The sequence below is a fragment of the Erythrolamprus reginae genome, chromosome 7 (genome assembly GCF_031021105.1).
Source record: "Erythrolamprus reginae isolate rEryReg1 chromosome 7, rEryReg1.hap1, whole genome shotgun sequence".
Classification (NCBI taxonomy): Eukaryota; Metazoa; Chordata; class Lepidosauria; order Squamata; family Dipsadidae; genus Erythrolamprus; species Erythrolamprus reginae.
In genome coordinates, this window is record NC_091956.1 from 69,586,305 (window position 1) to 69,609,794 (window position 23,490).

The window sequence follows — 23,490 nt, forward strand, 5'->3', positions numbered from 1 at the left end:
AATACCTGAAAGAGGGCTGTATTTATTCTTAGGAAAGTAGATGTTTTTCTATGTTCCGCTAGTGATTCTATACCATAACATATTCCCATTGTTATAATTTGAAGATGGAAAATTATTCTTCATGCCACAACTAATGCCCTTCAAATATGCTGGCATCACATATAGTTGAGACCCGGGGATTTGTAGTTCTAGCACAGAGGTGTCAGATTCACGGACTTTTTTCCCCTTGGCTAACTGGATGTGGGCATGGCCAGCGCCTGACACATCGAGCCCATGGTCCGCGCACTTGACAGCCCTGTTCTAGCATAACAAATGCCCTTAAGGTGTTTTAGCTAACTCTTCATGCAATAATTATGTGGTTTATAATATTTTTGGCTCAAGGTTGACTCAGCCTTCTATCCTTCTGAAGTTGGTACAATGAGGACCCAGATTGTTGTGGGCAATATGCTAATTCTGTAAACTGTTTTCAGAGGGCAGTAAAGCACCATGAAGCGGTTTATTTATTTATCTGTCTGTCTGTCTGTCTGTCTGTCTGTCTGTCTGTCTATCTATCTATTTATTAGATTTGTATGCTGCCTCACTCCGCAGACTCGGGGGGGGGCTAACAACAGTAAAAAAGACAATATAAACAAATTTAATCTTAAAAGTAATTTTAAAAACCCCAATTTAAGAAAAACCAATCATATAAACATTGAAGACTGACGGCAGAAAAAGACCTCATGGTCCATCTAGTCTGCCCTTATACTATTTCCTGTATTTTATCTTACAATGGATATATGTTTATCCCAGGCATGTTTAAATTCAGTTACTGTGGCTTTCATACATACAGATATACCATGCATAAATTTTATAAGCCTAGGGGGAAGGGAATATCTCAATTCCCCCATGCCTGATGACAGAGGTGGGTTTTGAGGAGCTTACGAAAGGCAAGGAGGGTGGGGCCAACTCTGATATCTGGGGGAAGTTGCTTCCAGAGGGTTGGGGCCGCCACAGCGAAGGCTCTTCCCCTGGGCCCCGCCAAACGACATTGTTTAGTCGACGGGACCCGGAGAAGGCCAACTCTGTGGGACCTAACTGGTCGCTGGGATTCGTGCGGCAGAAGACTGTCCCAGAGATATTCTGGTCCAATGCCATGAAGGGCTTTATAGGTCATAACCAACACTTTGAATTGTGACCGGAAACCGATCGGCAACCAATGCAGACTGCAGAGTGTTGATGTGACATGGGCATATTTAGAAAAGTCCATGATAGCTCTCGCAGCTGCATTCTGCAAGTTTCCAAACTTATAAGTCTAAGTCAGTGCTATTGCTATTTTGTATCTATAATATTCAACTATAAAAGTTTCTGTTTAACACTGGCTACATTCCATAGAGTTATCTAGCATTCCAAATCTAGACAATACCAAAATACATTTGAAAGGCATTCATGAAAACAGATGCTCACTCATGAGCTAATCCCTTTTGTTAGTATATGGTTGTGTATCAAGTGAACATTGAGGACAGAATGAATTAAAGCACAATTAAAAGCATGCATGAATAAAGTGTGCCCTGTGAATACAATCATGTAAGTGTTCTTATGTGGCCTTCCTGCATGTGATTGTCAATATGAATTTGGAATACATCTTCATATGTCTATAATTTTTATAATAATTATTGCTGATTTTACATACAATTTAAAAGGCGCTATGTTGGCTTAACTAATATTTTGGGGACTCCTAATTTTGAACAGTCCTTGTTGACAAAACATGTTTTTTCAAAATATTTTTCCTGGCTATAGTAGCAAAGTATACTGCTCAAAAAAATAAAGGGAACACTTAAACAACAGAATATAACTCCAAGCAAATCAAACTTCTGTGAAATCAAACTGTCCACTTGGGAATCAACACTGATTGACAATCAATTTCACATGCTGTTGTGCACATTCAACTTTGTACAGAACAAAGTATTCAATGAGAATATTTCATTCATTCAGATCTAGGATGTGTTATTTGAGTGTTCCCTTTATTTTTTTTGTAGTGTTCTGTTTTGGAAATTAATTTATAGTACTGTACTGTCAAAATCAATTTCATGTCCTGTAGTTTTGACAGTACTAAATTAATTTCCAAAACAGAACACTACAGCAAAAGAATAATCATGGAAGCTATCGAGATAGAAAAACATCCCCAAAATATGAACAAGCGGGATGATACCTCCCGCCTACCAGACATCTGGAAACCAGCCCTCATTAACAAACATATCCCAGCCATAGAAACTGAAACCAGACTCAGAACACACATTGCAAAACAACCAAGTAGCCTGCAAGCTCCAACTACTCAGGATATCACCCCCAATCCACAATCATTAACTAATCAGCATACCTCAGTTAAATCAAGGACCCCAGGTGTTACCCCGCTGACTCACCAGGAAGTTTCTACACAGCAGGCAATTGCTGAGCCATCAAACCACACCCAGCCACCAGTATTTATAGAAGGAAGGCAGCTCAGGTCTCGCTGTGTTCGCCCTAGAACAAGGACAGAAGCACCAGCCTGAAGATGACAAGTGGGACCTCGTTGAAACGTCTCCAGAAATTTCTAAATCCTATATGGGAAGAAACCCAAATATACCAAGACCATCATACCTGTACCCATGAAAATCTACGAAAACAAACAAATATATATGTGTGCGTGTGTGTGTGGACGTGTGTTTTGGCATTTTCAGGTTTCTTCCCTTGTAAGTTTCAGAGAATCCTGGTGATGTTTCAATGAGGTCCCACTCATCATCTTCACTTTGTTCACCCAAGCACAAAGCCGAAAGCACCAGACTGAAGATGATGAGTGGGACCTCGTCGAAATGATGTCACCAGGATTTTCTGAACCTTACACAGGAAGAAAACTATGTCAAGACCTACATACCTACACCTGTAAAAATCTACGAAAAAACACATACATATGTTTGTATATATTGTTAATCTTTGATCCTGTCATTTAAATAGGTGCATTGCCTGTATTTTTTTCCCATAGGCCTTTAGTTCCAGAAGAATGTAAAAGAATAGCTTTTCCTGCCCAGATATTGACATCCGAATGCTCAAGGCATTGCCAAAACGGGCATTGTACTCCCACTGGGAAATGTTGTTGTAATCAAGGCTGGGAAGGTGAATTCTGCCGAACTGGTAAGTAATTCATTGTAATTGCTGAACATAGCAAGCCAATAACAATTTCTGACATTCTTTAAAAAAATATTTATAATGAATAGTAAGAAAAAGTCTTGAGGGAGAGACTAGAAAAGCTAATTTATGAATTCAGAGTTTGTTTAGTAACATTCATAGATGCAATGCAACCACAAGGCAAATATTGCGCTCAAGATTTCACCTTCACAAGATGTTCAAAAGTGATATTCTTAGATAATTCAACCCAGTTTTAAATCCAAAATGACTACTCAGAAATGCTTGATTGGACTCAAGAGGACTGACTCCCCATGAATATATATATATAATAAGTCTGTAGCTTAAATTCCCAAATTTTGTGTCTTGAACTTTCCACACTAGCTGAAATCCTGAGAGCTGCAGCCTTGTCTCATCTTGAAGGTGCCAGATTGTACATTTTAAAGTATGGGAATATATTCATCAATCTCTGAATAATGTGTTCATTATACATGTAGATTACGTATAATACCACTCACAAGAATTTCCGTGAGTTCTAATCGTCTGTAAAGAACTTAAAGCCCCTATTGAAACAAACCTAAACATCTTGTTTAAATATTTAATTGCCATTTAAAAAATTTAGTTTTAGAATGAATAAATCATCGTGATTGGAATTTCTTACAGATCAAGACATTTTCTGCACAGAAAAGGGAAATTGAATTGTATATGTTGTATGCATTAGATAAGCAGAATATGTAGAATTGGTTTTAAACATTAAGATATATTTTCATTGTAATCAAATTTGTGTGTTGTTCAAAATATTGTCTGAAATACAATGGTACCTCCACTTACGAACTTAATTTATTCCGTGACCAGGTTCTTAAGTAGAAATGTTTGTAAGAAGCCATTTTCCCATAGGAATCAATGTAAAAGCAAATAATACGTGCAATTGGGGAAACCACAGGGAGGGTGGAGGCCTTGTTTCCTCCAGGAGATTCATAGAGAGGCTCCATGGAGACGTCTCTCTGTCTTTTCCAGCCCTGTTTCCTCCCAGGAGATTCCTAGAGGGGCCCTACGGAGGCTTCTCCCTGCCTTTTCCGGTTACAGTTTCGGAGGCTCGGGTTTGTAAGTGGAAAATGGTTCTTCAAAAGAGACAAAAAAATATTGAACACCTACTTTTTATTCTAGAAAGGTTAATAAGTAGAGGCGTTCTTAGGTAGAGGTACCACTGTAACTTCATACCGCCCCTATGATACTGACATTGCTGTTACTGACCCCTATGATATGATACTTTGCATGTTTTGCTTCAAATACAGTGATACCTTGTCTTACAAACTTAATTGGTTCCGGGACGAGGTTCTTAAGGTGAAAAGTTTGTAAGACGAAACAATGTTTTCCCTAGGAATCAATGGAAAAGCGATTAATGCGTGCAAGCCCAAAATTCAACCCTTTTGCCAGCCGAAGCGCCCATTTTTGTGCTGCTGGGATTCCCCTGAGGCTTCCCTCCATGGGAAACCCCACCTCTGGACTTCTGTGTTTTTGCGATGCTGCATGGGAATCCCAGCAGGCGGAATCCCAGCATCGAAAAACGAGTGCTTCGCTGGCAACGGAAGTCCGAAGGTGGGGTTTCCCATGGAGGGGAGCCTCAGGGGCACCCCAGCAGCGCAAAAACGGGTGCTTCGCTGGCAACGGAAGTCCGGAAGTGGGGCATCCCAGTGATGGCGGTGGGTTTGTAAGGTGGAAATAGTTTGTAAGAAGAGGCAAAAAAATCTTAAACCCCAGGTTTGTATCTCAAAAAGTTTGTATGACGAGGCGTTTGTAAGACGAGGTATCACTGTACTAACAGAGGATTTCAACACTTAATTTTATTTTAATTTTACAGCAAAGTGTGATCCAGTCTGTCGACATGGTGGTGTCTGCATACGACCAAATAAATGCTTGTGTAAAAAAGGATACCTTGGTTCTCAATGTGAACAAATGGACAGAAACAGCCGAAGAGTGACAAGGGCAGGTATTTTTGATCAGATCATAGACATGACATCTTATTTGCTGGATCTAACCAGCTACATTGTATAGTTTCTGGGACTATTTAGAGACACTACGTTTTCAACGGGCATTTATTTTTGAATCTTCTCTTTCCTTTTATTTGTAAAGACTGTTTTCCTGCTTTGAAACTCCTATGATTCCTTTGGATTTGTAAATCTGTCTTTATTTTCAGAAACGTATCCATTCACTTACAAGTATCTGATTGCATAAGTAGTGGAACATTAACATTACATTTTTCAGGTGGAATAATTGACATGGAAATTCCACTGGAAACTACGGAAAATATCACCGATGTCACTATGAATTCTTTGATGTTCTACCAATGTCTATAATTATTTTATTATTGCAATTGGAAAGGAGTTCTCAAATTTTGGACATTGATTAGGAAAAAAAGAAAAAGTACAAAAAATGACAAAGGGATTCAGATGACCACTTTTCATCCGATATTACACATGGCTATTTTTTTTTCTCCCATTAAAAGCTTTTTTTAATGGTTAAGAAAGTTAATATAGCAAGACCTACAAGTAGTCCTTGCTTAACAATCACAACTGGGGCCAGCAACTTAGTTGTTAAGCAAAGCAGTCACTAAGCAAAACCATGACTGTGCTTCAAAGTTTTTCTTTGATTTACTGACCTGCGAAGGTCATAAATATGAGGATTGGTTGTAAATTACGTTTCCCCCCCACCATTGTAACTGCAAGAGGTAGCTAAACAAGGTAGTTGTTAAACAAGGACTGTGTTGCAATTGTTCAAATGACTAGACAAATCACTGTTATTTTGTGAAAAACAAGGCCATATGCTTTTCCCACTAGCTCTATCTCACAGCTCCTTCATGCATTCTTATATATGCAGTTCATTATAAGTTTGTAATCTTCACCTCTATCATTGTAACAGAATGTTATGCACTTAACTGCTTTACCTAACATAGATGCAAGTCTGGCTGTCACAGCTTGATTTCCACACTGTTTTAATTTTTTTAAACAATTAAATTATATCCATATATTTTAAAAACAATAATTCTAAAAGGTCTGCTTTTTATTGAATATCTTATTTAATAATGGGCACTGGGTTTGTTTTACATATTTATATGATTTTATTTTATTTTTTATAATATAGATATCACCTAGATGAACAGCATTGTAAAATACTAAAATTATAATATTCCTTCCCCTTAATTGGAGAGTACAAGAGTAAGCAGACTCTTTAGTGTATTGTGGGCTAATATAGACCTATACTATGATGTCATTCTTTGTTTATAATCCACAGAGTAGTAGTACCAACTAATTGGTCATTTTAAATACTGATAAAATACTTGCCACTCTATCAGGACTGACCCTCTGCATATGTTATTACAAAATTCACACTAAATAAAACCTTGCCAATGACTGGTCACTTTAATTAAAAAATTGTTTGTGTAAAAGAACATGTATAAAAACATCAAAAAAATATTATTGCCAAATATGGTTTAAAATGTAAATGCTTCTTGAGGAATAAACAGAATATTGTTTCATTTTTGTAAATGTATCAATAAACTTGGTGTACATGCTGTATTCATAATTGTTAATGTTTTGATTGATATTTTCTCAGAATTTTAAGTGTTATTTCTGTGGGACTTGGGGCAGGTCAGGGTAGTTCATTCTTACAGCAGATATGAATTTCTCTTTGTGCTATTGTTTTTACAGCAGTTTTCTCACACCGAGAAAAGGAATCAGTTAGTGGGTTCTTCCTACCACAATTCATAAAATACCTGTTCTTATTCCATTACTATGCAAAGATGTTAACATAGAAACATAGAAGTCTGACGGCAGAAAAAGACCTCATGGTTCATCTAGTCCAGAGGTCTTCAAACTTAGCACCTTTAAGACTTGTGGACTTCAACTCCCAGAATTCTCCAGTCAGCATAACTAGCTGGAGGATTCTGGGAGTTGAAGTCCATGAGTCTTAAAATTGCCAAGTTTGGAGACCCCTGATCTAGTCTGCCCTTATACTATTTTCTGTATTTTATCTTAGGATGGATATATGTTTATCCCAGGCATGTTTAAATTCAGTTACTGTGGATTTATCTACCACGTCTGCTGGAAGTTTGTTCCAAGGATCTACTACTCTTTCAGTAAAATAATATTTTCTCATGTTGCTTTTGATCTTTCCCCCAACTAACTTCAGATTGTGTCCCCTTGTCCTTGTGTTCACTTTCCTATTAAAAACACTTCCCTCCTGGACCTTATTTAACCCTTTAATATATTTAAATGTTTTGATCATGTCCCCCCTTTTCCTTCTGTCCTCCAGACTATACAGTTAACATTGCTGGAATGTGTCTTCAGTAGACAAGGAGACAAGCAGACAAGCCCACAGGTTGAAATAAAAATATTTATTATATTTTAATAATAAGTTTGCACACAGAGTGCATAAGGTAGACTGTTCTCGATCAAATATTTCTGCTTCAGCAAGAGCAAAAGAAAACGAATTTTAGGCTTCATCTTGGGTTTCAAGTAACTTCCCGACAAAGGGAAATTGGTTAAGTGCTTAATTAAGTCCTTAGTGAATAAGGAACTGTATTTAAAAATATGCATAATTATTATGGTGAAGAATTATAGAGCTGTGGTGGCACAGTGGTTAGAATGCGGTATTTGACTCAGCCTTCCATCTTTCCGAGGTGGGTAAAATGAGCACCCGGATTAAAAAGTGCTATTGCTAACATGTTGTAAGCCGCCCTGAGTCTAAGGAAAAGGGTGGCATTAAAAAAATTGAATAAATAAATAATAAATACATTTCAGGCTGACTCTGATCCCTGGCAAGACTCTGATCACTTTCATCCTTTCAAAATCAGTAAAATACAGACCCAATTTTTTTTTCCTATCATTAATTATATTCAATTATACAGTTTTCCCCACGCTCTATAGTAGTCCTTATTTTGTTTATTCTGTAATTCATAAGTTAGTGTACTTAATTTAGCACCGTCTAACATTTTCCTAATCACCATCTCTTCATTTGGTATCTTTTCTTGTTTCCTTTACTCAGTAAAACAGGGTGGAGCAATTGTTTACAGCAGAGATCTTGAAACTTGGCAAGTTGTAGACTTCAACTCACAGAATTCTCCAGCCAGCATAGCTTAAAATCTTACAGTTGCCAAATTTGTGGACCCCTGGTTTACGGGATGGGTTGCCTGAATTTATTTTATTATTATTTTTTGCACAATGATTGTACTGAGCACATTGAAAAGGTCAATCTTACAATGGTAGTGGAATTTGGGATTGATTTTTAAGTTTATGGATATTTAATGATACAACCTATGACATAATAAATTGGCAAATAAAAAAAATTGGCAGCCAAATATAATAGCTGGGACACAGCTATCTAAACTTAACCGCCTGCCCTATATTTATTAAGCAAATGTAGATTTGGCTACAGCCTTCCATCAAGTTAAAAATTGAGATGATTTGTGAAAGTAATTTACCACTTGTCTGGCAATTTACTAGGCAGAATGGAAAGAGAAGACAGACAAATGAGACAGAATGGCTCATTCTCTCGTTTCTGGCCTAGCCCGTTGCCATAGGCAAGTCCCTTTCAACATATTATCCCAGCAGGAGATCCATCCATATGAGTAGCCCTCAACAACAAATTCCACTTCTGCTGGTGGTACCCAAAAAACAATTGTCCTGCAGCTCACCCTAAATTAGAAAATGTTGTGGTTAGCTCTGGCCCAGCTCCTGCCCCAAAGACTGTGGATGTGGGGGAGACATTCACATGCCGCAGCCCTGTTTTGCTCCCGGTGGAATCTGCTGATGAAGGCTCCTCTGATCAAGAAGACATGAGTGACAGGGAGGAGGAGAGTGTGGCAGGCAGCTCAGAAGGAGATCAATTATCTCTAGATCCTCCTTGGATTCGGAACAAGAGTTAATGATACAGCCACGCATGTGGAGAGCGATGCATAGGCAGCAACAACTGAGAGATTATTATCAAAGAAAATGAGGCCACCTGTGGTTGGGTGGGGCTGTGGTAATTAGTGAGGCTGCTATAAATAGCAGCGCGTGGGTTTGGCCATTGTGGAGGATTATCTGATTGTTGTGTTTCGTGCCTGTCTTGCTGACTTCGACCTTGGTGTGTTGCTTTTTCCCCGCTTTGAAACTAAACCAGAGCAAAGCGTGTTTCAAAGTGTGAAAGAAGGACTGTGAATTGCCTCACAGCTGCAAGCTAAGTATCTAAGAACTGATAAGGGACTTGTACAAATTACCAGTTTGTTTGGAGATGAGTGCTCTTTGCTATACAAAAAGAGTGCGTAGTTTATTTGGATTTTCGGTATAACGAACATTGTTTTGAATTTTCAAACGTGTGTGTGTCTGAAATTTGTACCTGTGAATTTTCGGGAGGATTCTACCAGAGCCCGACAGAGCAGGAAAATATCAGTAATTTTAATTTCATTGTTACTTGAAAACGTTTATTACTACTTATGATAAAGAAGAAAATGTGCAGCAAAAATAATTAACCGAATTAAATTTCTCTCAATGGTCATATTAAAAGGATTTTTTTTAATTTTTTGATAGAAATTAAATGGAGGTACATAATAATTTATGTCAAAATGGTATTATGTTAACCTTTTAAGACACTCCTGATCAACTTTCTATAATCAAGAATTAAGAAGAAATCCCATGATACCTGAGACTTTAGACATCATAATATTCCTTGCTTTGTTTACATTTTAAAAGCTCATTACGAACAGGAGGAGGTGTAGACTCCACACAAAGTGGTATGATGTATATGAACACTAATTTAATGTGACTAATGAAAGAAGTAACCAGATACTCATTGCTATTGAGTGGAATAACAAATAGTGATGCTGAAAAATCATCCAGGTACCAAGCATTAATCTTTACCGAAGAAAACCTGGCAATCTTGAAAGCTATCTAAAGGCAAAAAGAGATTTTAAGGGCCTTTTATTATTTAGAAAACTACCATCGAAACCAGATCTTGCAGTTATTTCTGACCACACATTTGTAGAAATTTTTATTCTCTACATACTTTATTATTTAACAGCTGTTATATATGTACATTATCAAATTACAACCCAAAAAATAATGCAGATTTTTTTTAAGGAAGAAAGAAGTGTAATATATGGATTCTCCTTTGATATTCTCTTTTAAGAATTCCACATTGTTAATTAATGTTCCTTAGCATATTTGTATTTCTTCTCCAACTTGTCATGCATTGCTTTCTTGCTTCACAATAAAAGATACTACTTTTTAATCTTTTTGAGAACGTTTCTATATAGCTCATCATTCCCAATCAAAAATATATTTGGAATTATTATTTTTTTTGAATGATTGTCATGAAAGCAAAAAATATGTTTCTACTATGTCCTGGATAACTGAGAAAACAAAATAGATATTGTTCAGTGCTTCATTGCCATTCAGTATCCCTTATTTCAGACACTATCATAGTTTATACATTATAGTAAATCACAAATCATAGCGTAAAATAAATACTAAATAATGTTTTACAAGCGCAATGTCTAGTTTCAAACTATATGCCAATCTAATAGCAAACTTTATGGTTTAATGCAATGTGATAAGCCAAACACTCTTGTCTTAAACAGCTGTGATAGCCTTTAAAATTTTGGTAGTCCTTCAATTTATTAGACCATCCTGTTGATGGTATGTTATGCATTCTGTAGTAAACTATGATTAATAGGGTGGTAATAGTAGTAGACAGCCTCAGCTAGCCTGATAAAATTTGTTGCACTACAAAACCCAGAATTTCACCCAATATAGTTATTTTAGCTTGAATTGTATTCTGCTTAGGCAAGGTTACGTGAAGGCCGATAATTTGTACACATTTATTTGAGAGCAAGTTCCATTGAAATTAATACATTTTGCATCCTCTCCCGGCCTTTTGGAAATGTCTAAAAACCTGGCTCTGCCATTTTGGCGGGGCTTCTTAGTGCTCTGAAGGCTTTCCGCCATCTTTTACTTAACTTGTTGATTTTTTAAACTATCTTTGCCCATTAAATACAATGTACAGTGTTCCCTCAATTTTCGCGGGGGATGCGTTCCGAGACCGCCCGCGAAAGTCGAATTCCCGCGAAGTAGAGATGCGGAAGTAAATACACTATTTTTGGCTATGAACAGTATCCCAAGCCTTCCCTTAACACTTTAAACCCCTAAAGTGCAATTTCCCATTCCCTTAGCAACCCTTTAGATCATTACTCACCATGTTTATTTATTAAAGTTTATTTTAAAAAATATTTATTAAAGTCGGATGAAAGTTTGGCAATGACATATGACGTCATCGGGCGGGAAAAACCATGGTGTATAGGGAAAAAACCCGCAAAGTATTTTTTAATTAATATTTTTGAAAAACCGTGGTATAGACTTTTTGCGAAGTTCGAACCCGTGAAAATCGAGGGAACACTGTATACATAGTTTTTATGTTTAATATTTTACTTGTACGCCACCCAGAGTCCCTCTGTGAAAGAAATGGGCAGTTTCTAAATTAAATAACCAAACAAACAAACATTACACAATATAAAAATGAGTGACTTGTATGAAAAAAAATTACAATGAGATAATTTGGTCATGCAGATTAATAAAAGATGACCTGCAAAACAATAGGCTTTCATGAAAGACAGGGCTAGAACACACTGTCTCCTGGTTTTTAGGTCAGAACCTTAACCACTACACTAATCTGGGTGTAAGTTACAAGGTGTTAAGAGACCTTCACTCCTCCACTCGAAATAGAATACCCTACGAGACTAGACTTTCAATCCTGGGCCTAGAAAGTTTAGAACTAAGACGCCTTAAACAAGATCTAAGTATTGCCCACAAGATCATATGCTGCAACGTCCTGCCTGTCGGCGACTACTTCAGCTTCAACCACAAGAGCACACAACAGATTTAAACTTAATATTAACCGCTCCAAACTTGACTGTAAAAAATATGACTTCAGTAACCGAGTTGTCGAAGCGTGGAACTCATTACCGGACTCCATAGTGTCATCCCCAAACCCCCAACACTTTACCCTTAGATTATCTACGGTTGACCTATCCAGATTCCTAAGAGGTCAGTAAGGGGCGAGTACAAGTGCACTAGAGTGCCTTCCGTCCCCTGTTCTATTGCTCTCCTATATCTCCTATACCTTTCTTCCATTCCTATAGCTCTTCTTCTATTCTTTCATTGATATGTTCTATTCCTATATCTTCTTTTCTATTCTTTCATAGATATATTTTACTATGAGTATTTCCTCTATAACCTTCATCATGTATTTTACTATAAAACCCTCATTGTGTATTGGACAAAATAAATTAAAAAAAAAATGCTGGCTGGGGAATTCTGGATGTTGAAGTCCATCCATCTTAAAAGTTGCCAAGCAGAAGAAATTCTGCTTTAGTATACACCTCAAAGAAGAAAGGTGGACACCACTCCTAGATTATTCTTAGCATGGACAAAAGTCATTCATAAATGGGGTGGAGCCATCTCTTCCTGTAAAAATGGTGATCAGAGGCCACTTGGATTGCCTTAAACTGGGCTTGGTAAGCAGTACACAAGCAATTGCTACTAATCCATAGATTACGCTGATTGATATGAAACTTCTGGTCAACAAAAGTATTTCTGGGAATAAAACGTTGACAAATGCTGAAAATTCTAAGCAAGACTATCGTGTCTTCATATTGCGCAATAGACTAAGAGATGCTATGATTTAAACCCATCTGATTTCATTGTAGACAAAACTAACCTTAAAGAACTATATTCTCTATTTATTTATTTATTTATTACTTATTTTGTCCAATACACAATAATATACAATGAAGCTTATAGAGATATAGTGGAGAAGATATATGAGATCTTATATATGAGGAGAGACTATAGGACTGTCCACCTTTCCAGAAAAGATTAATTGGGGTGGGGATTCTTTCTGATTATCTTATTCGTCTCACTATACAAAGAATTCAACCATACAATTCAGTAAATGATAATACATGTACTGAAATATTTTTCCCAAGCACATTGCAACAGCCAAGAGTTTCTTACCCAGTTGCTCAACCAGTTACCTCGTATATTAATATTATATGATGAAATAAATAAATAAATAAATCTTGGGAAGTATGAGTGGCTGGAGTTTTAAGCTTAAGGAATGGAGACTGACTGTTAGTTTGCATCCAAGAGCTCCCATTGTGATTTTATTATTACAGTATACTTAACTAATTTAATGTGAGCTGCAGTTTTCATTTACAGTCCCTAGAGGTCTCTATATATCACATTTTGATTCTGACAGTTCAACACTAAGCCAAATTTTGAAGCACTTTTTCAATCCCACAATAAGTAAATGTAAACTACCTGCAACTTTTAAAAATCTTTATTTATGATTGTTATAACTAACTGTTACTACCATATTATCATAGTATGTTTATGATTATGCCTGGTAAGAATGAGGATAATGATAAACACTGTAAATCTTTTGGGGGGAGACGGGGGGGGACGACACACACTACCTTTTCATTTTGTTCAACTTGAAGTTAATAAAATAACAGAGTTGGAAGAGACTTTGGAGATCTTCTAGTCCAACCCCCTGCTTAGGCAGGAAACCCTACACTACTTCAGACAAATGATCATCCAACATCTTATTTTTATTTTATTTATTCATTTGTCCAATACACAAATACATAGGAAGAAAATAGACATGTGGTAATATATATAAGGGTAAAAGTGAACTTAGAGGAGAGGATATATGAAAGGAAGAGAATATATAAGATAGGTGAAAGAGAGGAAAGACAATTGGACAGGGGACGAAAGGCACATCAGTGCACTTATGTACGCCCCTTACTGGCCTATTAGGAACCTGGAGAGGTCAATCGTGAAGTCTAAGGGAGAAATGTTGGGGGTTAGGGGTTGACACAATTGAGTCCGGTAATGAGTTCCACGCTTCGATAACTCGATTGTTGAAATCATATTTTTTACAGTCAAGTTTGGAGCAGTTCGTATTAAGTTTGAATCTGTTGCGTGCTCTTGTGTTATTGCGGTTGAAGCTGAAGTAGTCATTGACCGGTCGGACGTTGCAGCATATGATCTTGTGGGCAATACTCAAATCGTTTTAAATTCTTTAAAACTTCCAACATTGGAGCATTCACAATTTCTGGAGGCAAGCTGTTCCACTGATTAATTATTCTAACTGTCAGGACATTTTTCCTTGGTTCTAACTTCTCTCCACCCATTGCTTCTTGTTCTACCCTCAGGTGCTTTGGAGAATAGTTTGAGTCCCTCTTCTTTGTGGCAACCCCTGAGATATTGGAACACTACTATCAGGTCTCCCCTGGTCCTTCTTTTCATTCAACAAGTCATGCCCAGTTCCTGCAACCGTTCTTCGTATGTTTTAGCCTCCAGTTCTCTAATCATCTTTGTTGCTCTTCTCTGAACTCTTTCTAGAGTCTCAACATTATTTTTTTTTTGCATCGTGGTGACCAAAACTGAATGCAGTATTCCAAGTGTGGCTTTACCAAGGCGTTATAAAGTAATATTAACACTTCATGTGATCTTGATTCTATCCCTCTGTTAATGCAGCCTAGAACTGTGTTGGCTTCTTTGGCAGCTGCTGCACACTGCTGGCTCACATTTAAATGGTTGTCCACCAGGACTCCAAGGTCTTTCTCAGTTTCTACTGTTGAGCAATGTACCACATATGCTGTACCTGTGTTAACATAGAAACATAGAAAACTGACAGCAGAAAAAGACCTCATAGTCCATCTAGTCTGCCCTTATACTATTTCCTGTATTTTATCTTAGGATGGATATATGTTTATCTCAGGCATGTTTAAATTCAGTTACTGTGGATTTACCAACCACGTCTGCTGGAAGTTTGTTCCAAGGATCTACTACTCTTTCAGTAAAATAATATTTTCTCATGTTCTTTTGATCTTTCCCCCAATTAACTTCAGATTGTGTCCCTTTGTTCTTGTGTTCACTTTCCTATTAAAAATGTAGAACCTTACATTTTTCACCATCTTGTGCATCTTGATATGGATTTTTCCATTGAAATGCGGTATTAGTAATATCACTGGAAAGAGAAAATAATGCCAGCCTCAAGAAAACTTGCCATCCAACCCTTTAAGGCAGTGTTTCCCAACCTTGACAACTTGAAGATATCTGGACTTCAACTCCCAGAATCCCCCAGCCAGCAAATGCTGGCTGGGGGATTCTGGGAGTTGAAGTCCAGATATCTTCACGTTGCCAAGGTTGGGAAACACTGCTTTAAGGAATATCTTAAGATTATTAATGCCAATATCTATTTACATTATTGTAGTTTATGGGTCAATGCTGCCGGTTTCAGAAGACGTTCATCATGGTGGCTGGTCAGGTGAAACCACCAGGAAGTCCCAAGCCTAGATAACCCTGGGAAGAAGACCACAGCAAACCAGGTCATTCTCATTGCCAAGGAAGCAACACAAACATTACATTACATTATCTACAATAGACCTCTCCCCTTTTCTAAGAGGTCTGTGAGGGAAATGCATAACTTCGTGCCTACCGTCCCTGTCCTAATGTCTCTTTATCTTTTCTATCTCTACTTTATACAGTACTTATGTTAAACATACTACAATACTATATTTGTATGACAAATAAATAAATACAAATTTAAAAAATAAAAAATACAGCGGTAGGCAAGCAGGGAGATTTCATACTGCCTGTAAAAGACCGATTTCAAGAGAACCGATTTGTGCGTCCTAATAATAATCACAGGCAGGAAACCTGGGTGCAGTTTCACAAGGCACGACCCGGGCGTCGGAGACCACGAAAGGTAGCGAGCGAACCAACGACCGCCTCACTCCTACCATTGCCTTCGGCCTGACTCAAAACGTGTTATATACTGCCACTCAGCGGCTCCGCCCATTCCTGAACGCGCCTCTCTTGTCTCCGCTGCCTGTCTTTCGATTCAGCCAATCCCAGGAAGGGGGATCAAATCTCCCGCGCTCCCAGTAGGATGGGATGAAAAAACGGTACGGATTGGCGTAAAGGATCAGCCAATCGTCGCGGCCTTTTGCACGTGGCGGAGGGCGGGAGAAAAGAAAGATTGAACACCCACCGGCCAATCCATTCTCCGCTCCGATAGAAGAGCCAATAGGAAGTCAGCCTTTTTCCTCCCCTCAGTTTTTTGAGGCGAAGGAGACTTTGTCCCAGACTATGGAAGAGAAGCGCGCTGTGTTTTTAGGCGCGCCGAGTGGTGACGCACCTGTCCGTGCGAGCCTGTTAACTCGCGTCAGACAAAAGCACATCTGAATCCGGAACCAGGCATTACTGGGGTATCTACGTAATGAGAAAATTGTTTTGGTTTGTTTGCTCCGTCCCGCTCTGCTCCGCAGGCAAAACTAAAAAAATAACACAATGGGGGGTTTTCAAAAATGCTGTTTTCTTCTTCTTATGATATAAATACTTACCAGTATGTAATCGTCAGCGTTTCAGCCGTTTCTACATTTTTTCATCACTTTGCAACTCCCTAAACCAGTGTTTCCCAACCTTGGCCACTTGAAGATATCTGGACTTCAGCTCCCATAATTCACCAGCCAGCAAATACTGGCTGGGGAATTCTGGGAGTTGAAGTCCAGATATCTTCAAGTGGCCAAGGTTGGGAAACACTGCCCTAAACAGTAGTAATAATAACAACAGAGCTGGGAGGGATCTTGGAGGTCTAGTGATCTAGTCCAATCTCCTGCTTGTGCAGGAAACCCTACACTACTTCAGACAAATGGTTATCCAACATCTTTTTAAAAACTTCCAGTGTTCAAGCATTCACAACTTCTGGAAGCAAGATATTCCATTGATCAATTGTTCTAGCCGACAGGAATTTTCTCCTTAGATTTATTTTATTTATTTATTTTGTCCAATACATAATACACATTGAAGAGAATAGATATGTAATAATATAAATAAAAGAATAGAAAAAAAGATATAAAAGTGTAGGTGAACATATTTCAAAGGAAGAAAAGATAAATGAGATAAGGAGAGACAATTGGACAGGGGACAGAATCTTACAAGTTTTCAAGTTTCACATTATAATCTTTAGATATTGAGAAAGATCTAAAATGCAATTCAATTGGCACCAAATTCTAGCAATAATGTGGAATGTAACAAATCTACACAATTATTTACTTTAGAATCTGTTAACATGTACACTACCTGATACCCTACAGATAAGCCATGGTAAATAAATGCTTTCACCTTTTCAAAGGTAAATACATTTTTAAAAGTTTGTCAAACATAAATTAAGAGTTGAGCAAGCTTTTAGGACAGGAATCCCAACCCCGGGTTCATGGACTGGCACCAGGCTGCAACATGCCATAAAAAAGTCCATGCCAAGCCCTATCTGCAGATGCAGATGCAGACAACACATGACACCATACCTTCCCCCTCACAGGTCTCGGGGGGGGGGACGGACAACTGAAACCCTCTACCGAAAAGGTTGGGAGCCACTGCTAGGGGACTAAAACTACTGATATTTTCACATGTCCTATTTTCAAACTATACTCTACTTTTTATTAAGACAGACAACCTATTGTACTTCTTAATATCAGTGCTAGACGTGTGACAATGATGAATCCACGTATAGACGGGAGGTTGAACAACTAACCTTGTGGTGTGACCGGAACAATCTAGAACTGAACACTCGAAAACATAGAAATGATGGTAGACTTTAGGAGAAACCCATCCTTCCACCTCTCACAATACTAGACAACACAGTATAAACAGTAGAGACTTTCAAATTTCTAGGTTCTATCATATCTCAAGACCTAAAATGGTCACCTAACATCAAAAACATTATCACAAAAGCACAAGAAAGAATGTTCTTTCTGTGCCCACTCAGGAAGCTCAAACTGCCCAAGGAGCTGCTGACACAGTTCTACAGAGGAATCATTGAGTTTGTCATCTGCACCTCTATAACTGTCTGGTTTGGTTCTGCAACCCAAAAAGGCCGACACAGACTTCAGAGGATAATCAGAACTGCAGAAAAACAATTGTTGCCAACCTGCCTTCCATTGAGGACCTGTATACTGCATGCTGAAAATATTTACTGACTCATCACATCCTGGACACAAATTGTTTCAACTCCTACCCTCAAAACATGGCTACAGAGCACTGCACACCAAGACATCTAGACACAAGAGCAGGTTTTTCCCGAATGCCATCACTCTACTAAACAAATAATTCTCTCAACACTGTCAACTTTTTACTAAGTCTGCACTTCTATTTCTACCACTTTTTTCTCATCATTCCTATCATCCTTTTCCTCCCACTTAGGACTGTATGACTGTAACTTGTTGCTTGTATCCTAAGATTTTTATTAATATTGACTTTCTTCATTGCTTATTTGACCTCTATGACAATCATTAAGTGTTGTACCTCATGATTTCTGACAAATCTATAGTTTCTTTTATGTACACTGAGAGCATATGCACCAAGACAAATTCCTCATGTGTCCAATCACACTTGGCCAATAAAGAATCCTATTCTATTCTGTTCTTTTCTATTCTAGAATAAGTTTGCAAAGTAAACAATAGGGATTGTTGTTATTTTCGAAATTCTAGATGCTGAAGCATGTTGTCTTAGGTTAATTAACAATTCTGCTTAGGTGGTGTCATTTGGCATAAATTGTGTCTACTACTGGGTCATATTTTAAAATCATCTTATTTGTGGTATATTTGGTTAATGATTTCACCTCTGCTTAGTCTATATGTAATCCAAGGAGAAGGAAAAGAACATCTAGTTGTTATTTTTAAGTAAAAGTAGCAACTACATTCCTCCAGACTGGCACATTCCCTTTAATGATTATTTCTCAGTTGTTTCTTTCTTAGAAGTTTCATGCAAATTCTTAAGGTATAGCCCACCACTCAGATAATTTTTTATTACATCATCAAGGTAAATTAAAGCATATTAATCTATTTAACTTGACAAGATGCTGTTCATTAATCTTTGAAATAGCAGAGGTGTGAGGTAGTTATGAGAGCTTTCCAAGCAGAAAGTTAACACAGTATCCATTGGTGAAGCTATATGGAAGGTTCCCTTCTCTTACCTCATTCGGTGCTGTCTGGGTGGAAAATTAACATCACTGTAGAAATATTTGTTTGAAGGAGAATTAATGGTCTTACATGTCTTTCAGTTCATTCCCTTTCATTCCCATTAAACCACTCACTCTAGTTGACAGACAACTGTACCTCATACCCGGTTTGAATTGGGTTAGCAAATTTTACCATCTCAGGTCCTCATCCATAACAAAGGAGACTACCATTGATGCATGATACATTAAAAAAAAATTAAATAAACAATTTAGGTCCTCTGTCCGGAAGATTGCATTATGTACTTGGTAAACCTATTCTAGTCCCTGAAAAAATTCACTGAAAAGATCACCTTATATGCTGATCTTAACTACCTGTTCGGAAGGTGGGATAATACACCTAATAAATATTTCAAGCATTAGCCCTTAAGAAGTTACAGAGATCTTAGTTATTACTGTGAGGTCATGCCATTCCAATTTACCAGTGGGATGATTAGTTGCCTAAAATCTACCCTGAAACAATTTGAAAGTTTTCTGCAGGATCCAATCTGGGTTGGTCACCGAGACCAGAGGTTTTGTCTTTTAAGACTCATGCTGGAGCTCTTCTTCAGGAAACTTCTAACACCTTCAATACCACAGGTAGAACAGCACACACTCTGCTGCAGAGAAGTTCCCTGAAGATGGGTTCCAGCACAAGTCTGAAAGCTCATTAGATAAAAGCTCATTTGGCGGGACCCAGGAGAAGAGCCCCGACCCTCTGGAACCAGCTTCACCCAGATATCAGAGTTGCGCCCACCCTCCTTGCCTTTCGCAAGCTCCTTAAAACCCACCTCTGTCGTCAGGCATGGGGGAATTGAAATTTTTTCCCTTCCCCCTAGGCTTATAGAATTTATACATGGTATACTTGTTTGTATGATTGGTCTCTTAAATTGGGGTTTTTTAGATTATTTTTTAATATTAGATTTGTTACATTGTTTTCTTTATTGTTGTTAGCCGCCCCGAGTCTTCGGAGAGGGGCGGCATACAAATCTAATAAATAAATAAATAAATAAAACTCTGGTTCTGATGACTGACCCAGATTGGATCCTGCAACAAAATCCTGGGGCACATTTATTCACCTTCATTCATAAAATCTTCTCCTTGAGCACAGATTTTACCCAGCTCCAAATATGAGAATCAGCTTGGTGTAGTAATTAATGCATCAGACTATGATGCACTATATATAGGATTGTGAGTTCTAGTTTAGCTTTCAGCACAAAGTCATCTGGGCATCCTTAGAGTAGTAACTTTCTCTCACTCCTAGGAAGGAGGTAATGAGAAACCACATCTGGGGGGAAGGGGACTCTTGCCAAGAAAGCTGCAGTGGCCTGTCCTGGCAATCTCTTGAGAACTGTTCACAAATGAAATAATTAATACATACAGTAGAATGCTTGGCTGCATAGCTAGAGGTATAACAAGCAGGAAGAGGGAGATTATGATCCCGCTATATAGAGCGCTGGTGAGACCACATTTGGAATACTGTGTTCAGTTCTGGAGACCTCACCTACAAAAAGATATTGACAAAATTGAACAGGTCCAAAGACGGGCCACAAGAATGGTAGAAGGTCTTAAGCATAAAATGTATCAGGAAAGACTTCATGAACTCAATCTGTATAGTCTGGAGGACAGAAGGAAAAGGGGGGACATGATCGAAACATTTAAATATGTTAAAGGGTTAAATAAGGTCCAGGAGGGAAGTGTTTTTAATAGGAAAGTGAACACAAGAACAAGGGGACACAATCTGAAGTTAGTTGGGGGAAAGATCAAAAGCAACATGAGAAAATATTTTACTGAAAGAGTAGTAGATCCTTGGAACAAACTTCCAGCAGATGTGGTAGAAAAATCCACAGTAACTGAATTTAAACATGCCTGGGATAAACATATCCATCCTAAGATAAAATACAGAAAATAGTATAAGGGCAGACTAGATGGACCATGAGATCTTTTTCTGCCGTCAGACTTCTATGTTTCATACATATATGCATATATCATACATACATCATTCATTCAATCATGCAAACTGGTATAACATGCACTCCCTTATAAGTCTTATAAACTTATAACCTCAAGAATACCTAAACTCTAGGCAGTCTAAAGACATTTGTTGTGTGAGATGAAAGTCCCTCAGTCAGTATGAAGAAACTGCTTGATCTTTAGTGATGTTTTATGTACACATGGCAGGGGAGAGTAGTTAACCGCAAGGCCTCTCGGGAGCCCTTTCTGACTCAAATTCTTTTATTTCTTGCTTCCATCCAATCTTTTAACCAAATTAAAGTGGCAGCATAATAGTATATTTCTCACTCAGGTAGTGCCAATCCTCCTTTATCTCTAGTGTCCTGCCCCCAAAAGCCAACGCGGCACCCACAAAATCTCAAATGTCCAAATGTGACTACCAGACTCAGAAGGTCGCCTACCCCAGAATTAAGCATTAGTGAGACAGGATGCTTTGTTTTGAAAGTTAAATGGGTTACCATTTCTTCTCCTGTATACTGCACGAGTCAAAAAGAGGGCGGGTAAAATATTTACTGACCCCTCACATCCTGGACACAAATTGTTTCAACTCCTACCCTCAAAACGTCGCTACAGAGCACTGCACACCAAGACAACTAGACACAAGAACAGTTTTTTCCCGAACGCCATCACTCTACTAAACAAATAATTCCCTCAACACTATCAGACTTTCTACTAAATCTGCACTTCTATTCTACTAGTTTTTCTCATCATTCCTATCACCCATTTCCTCCCATGTTGACTGTATGACTGTAACTTGTTGCGTATATCCTAAGATTTTTATTAATATTGCTTCTTCATTGCTTATTTGACCCCTATGACAATCATTAAGTGTTGTACCACATGATTCTTGACAAATGTATATTTTATTTTATGTACGTTGAGAGCATATGCACCAAGACAAATTCCTTGTGTGTGCAATCACACCTGGCCAATAAAAATTCTATTCTATTCTATTCTAAATTGGTTTGCCTCTCCCTTGGAAAAGGCAGGCAGGCTCGAGCAAAAGAAATAATGCTAGTAGTGAAAAAGAAATGAACCCTCTCAAAAGGGATGCCTACGGCAGTGTTTCCCAACCTTGGCAACTTGAAGATATTTGGACTTCAACTCCCAGAATTCCCCAGCCAGCGAATGCTGGCCTATGGAGAGTATCTTATATCCATTTATTGCTTCATTTTCATACCTTCCCCTGAACTAAAATAGCCTAAGGAATAGCAATGTGACATAATATGATTACAGTACCAGCTTTCTGAGCATCACATTTCCTCAAATGAAGAATTAAAAAAAGAGGTATATCCTGAAATTCTAAAATCAAACAAAAAGTAATCATCCACATAAATCAAACTCAGGATCTTCTGGTGAATTATACTGAATAATCTTTAATATTTTTTTCTATTCTTCATTTTTATAAGAGATTATTTCTTAATGCAGTATGCCTTTATAATGTCACATGACATCAAAGGCAAAACCGCAGGTGAACCAAATACTTTTTGTGAAAGGTTGTCATATCAGTGCCCACAAAGTATTTCTGTTTAGAAAGTCAAATGCTGTCATGTTTTTGAAAAAATAAAAGGTCTCTACTGAAACTGAATCCGTCTAAATAAAGAGGTTAACCATATTTTCTTCTCTCTAGCCCTTCGCATTGATTTTTATCTCAAATATTAATTTTTCTGAAGACCACCCATTCACCTAAGACATTCCTTTAAGGTAATATAACCCTGAGATCTCTCATCAACATCTGTATCTGCAGACAAGTTCAGCTTCCCAAGTAGATTGATAGCATATTTCACTGATCTGTGTTTTTTCCATTTGTTGAATCTTTTCATTTGACTGCTAAATATTCTCTAGTTCAAAGCCATTATTTGTAGTTCATGGTGTAACACGTAAGACAAATATACTCTGTGTAACTTGTTGCTGCACATTAGAAATGAATCCATAGACACTGCTGAAAACAATTAAGCTATTATTTTAACTCATATTTTCTATTTTTGTTTTTAAACTTTCAATATCAGGAATTGGCCTGGCTTGGACTAACAAAATTTAAATGTGGATTGGGGGTTGATGCTGAAGCAGTGATGGGCTGCCAAAATTTTTACTGCCACACTGTGGGTGTGGCTTATTTTGTGGGTGTGGCTTGATAATCATGTGGCATGTGACCGAGTAGGAGTGATTTGCCGACCATGGTGGGAATGGCTTGACAATCATGTGATGGGGGTGGTGGCTTAAAGGTCATGTGACTGGGTGGGA

General features: G+C 37.9%; 1 protein-coding gene across 1 annotated transcript in view; it reads left to right on the top strand.

Annotated features, from left to right (window-relative positions):
* Positions 1-6,713, top strand: part of HHIP (hedgehog interacting protein) — a 111,462-nt gene extending 104,749 nt beyond the window's left edge. The window contains exons 12-13 of the mRNA XM_070756647.1: positions 2,999-3,147; positions 5,000-6,713. Of these exons, the coding sequence (XP_070612748.1) occupies positions 2,999-3,147; positions 5,000-5,193 (343 nt within the window). The 3' untranslated portion in view covers positions 5,194-6,713. The remainder of the gene's footprint in view (positions 1-2,998; positions 3,148-4,999) is intronic.
* The last annotated feature ends 16,777 nt before the right edge of the window (positions 6,714-23,490 follow it).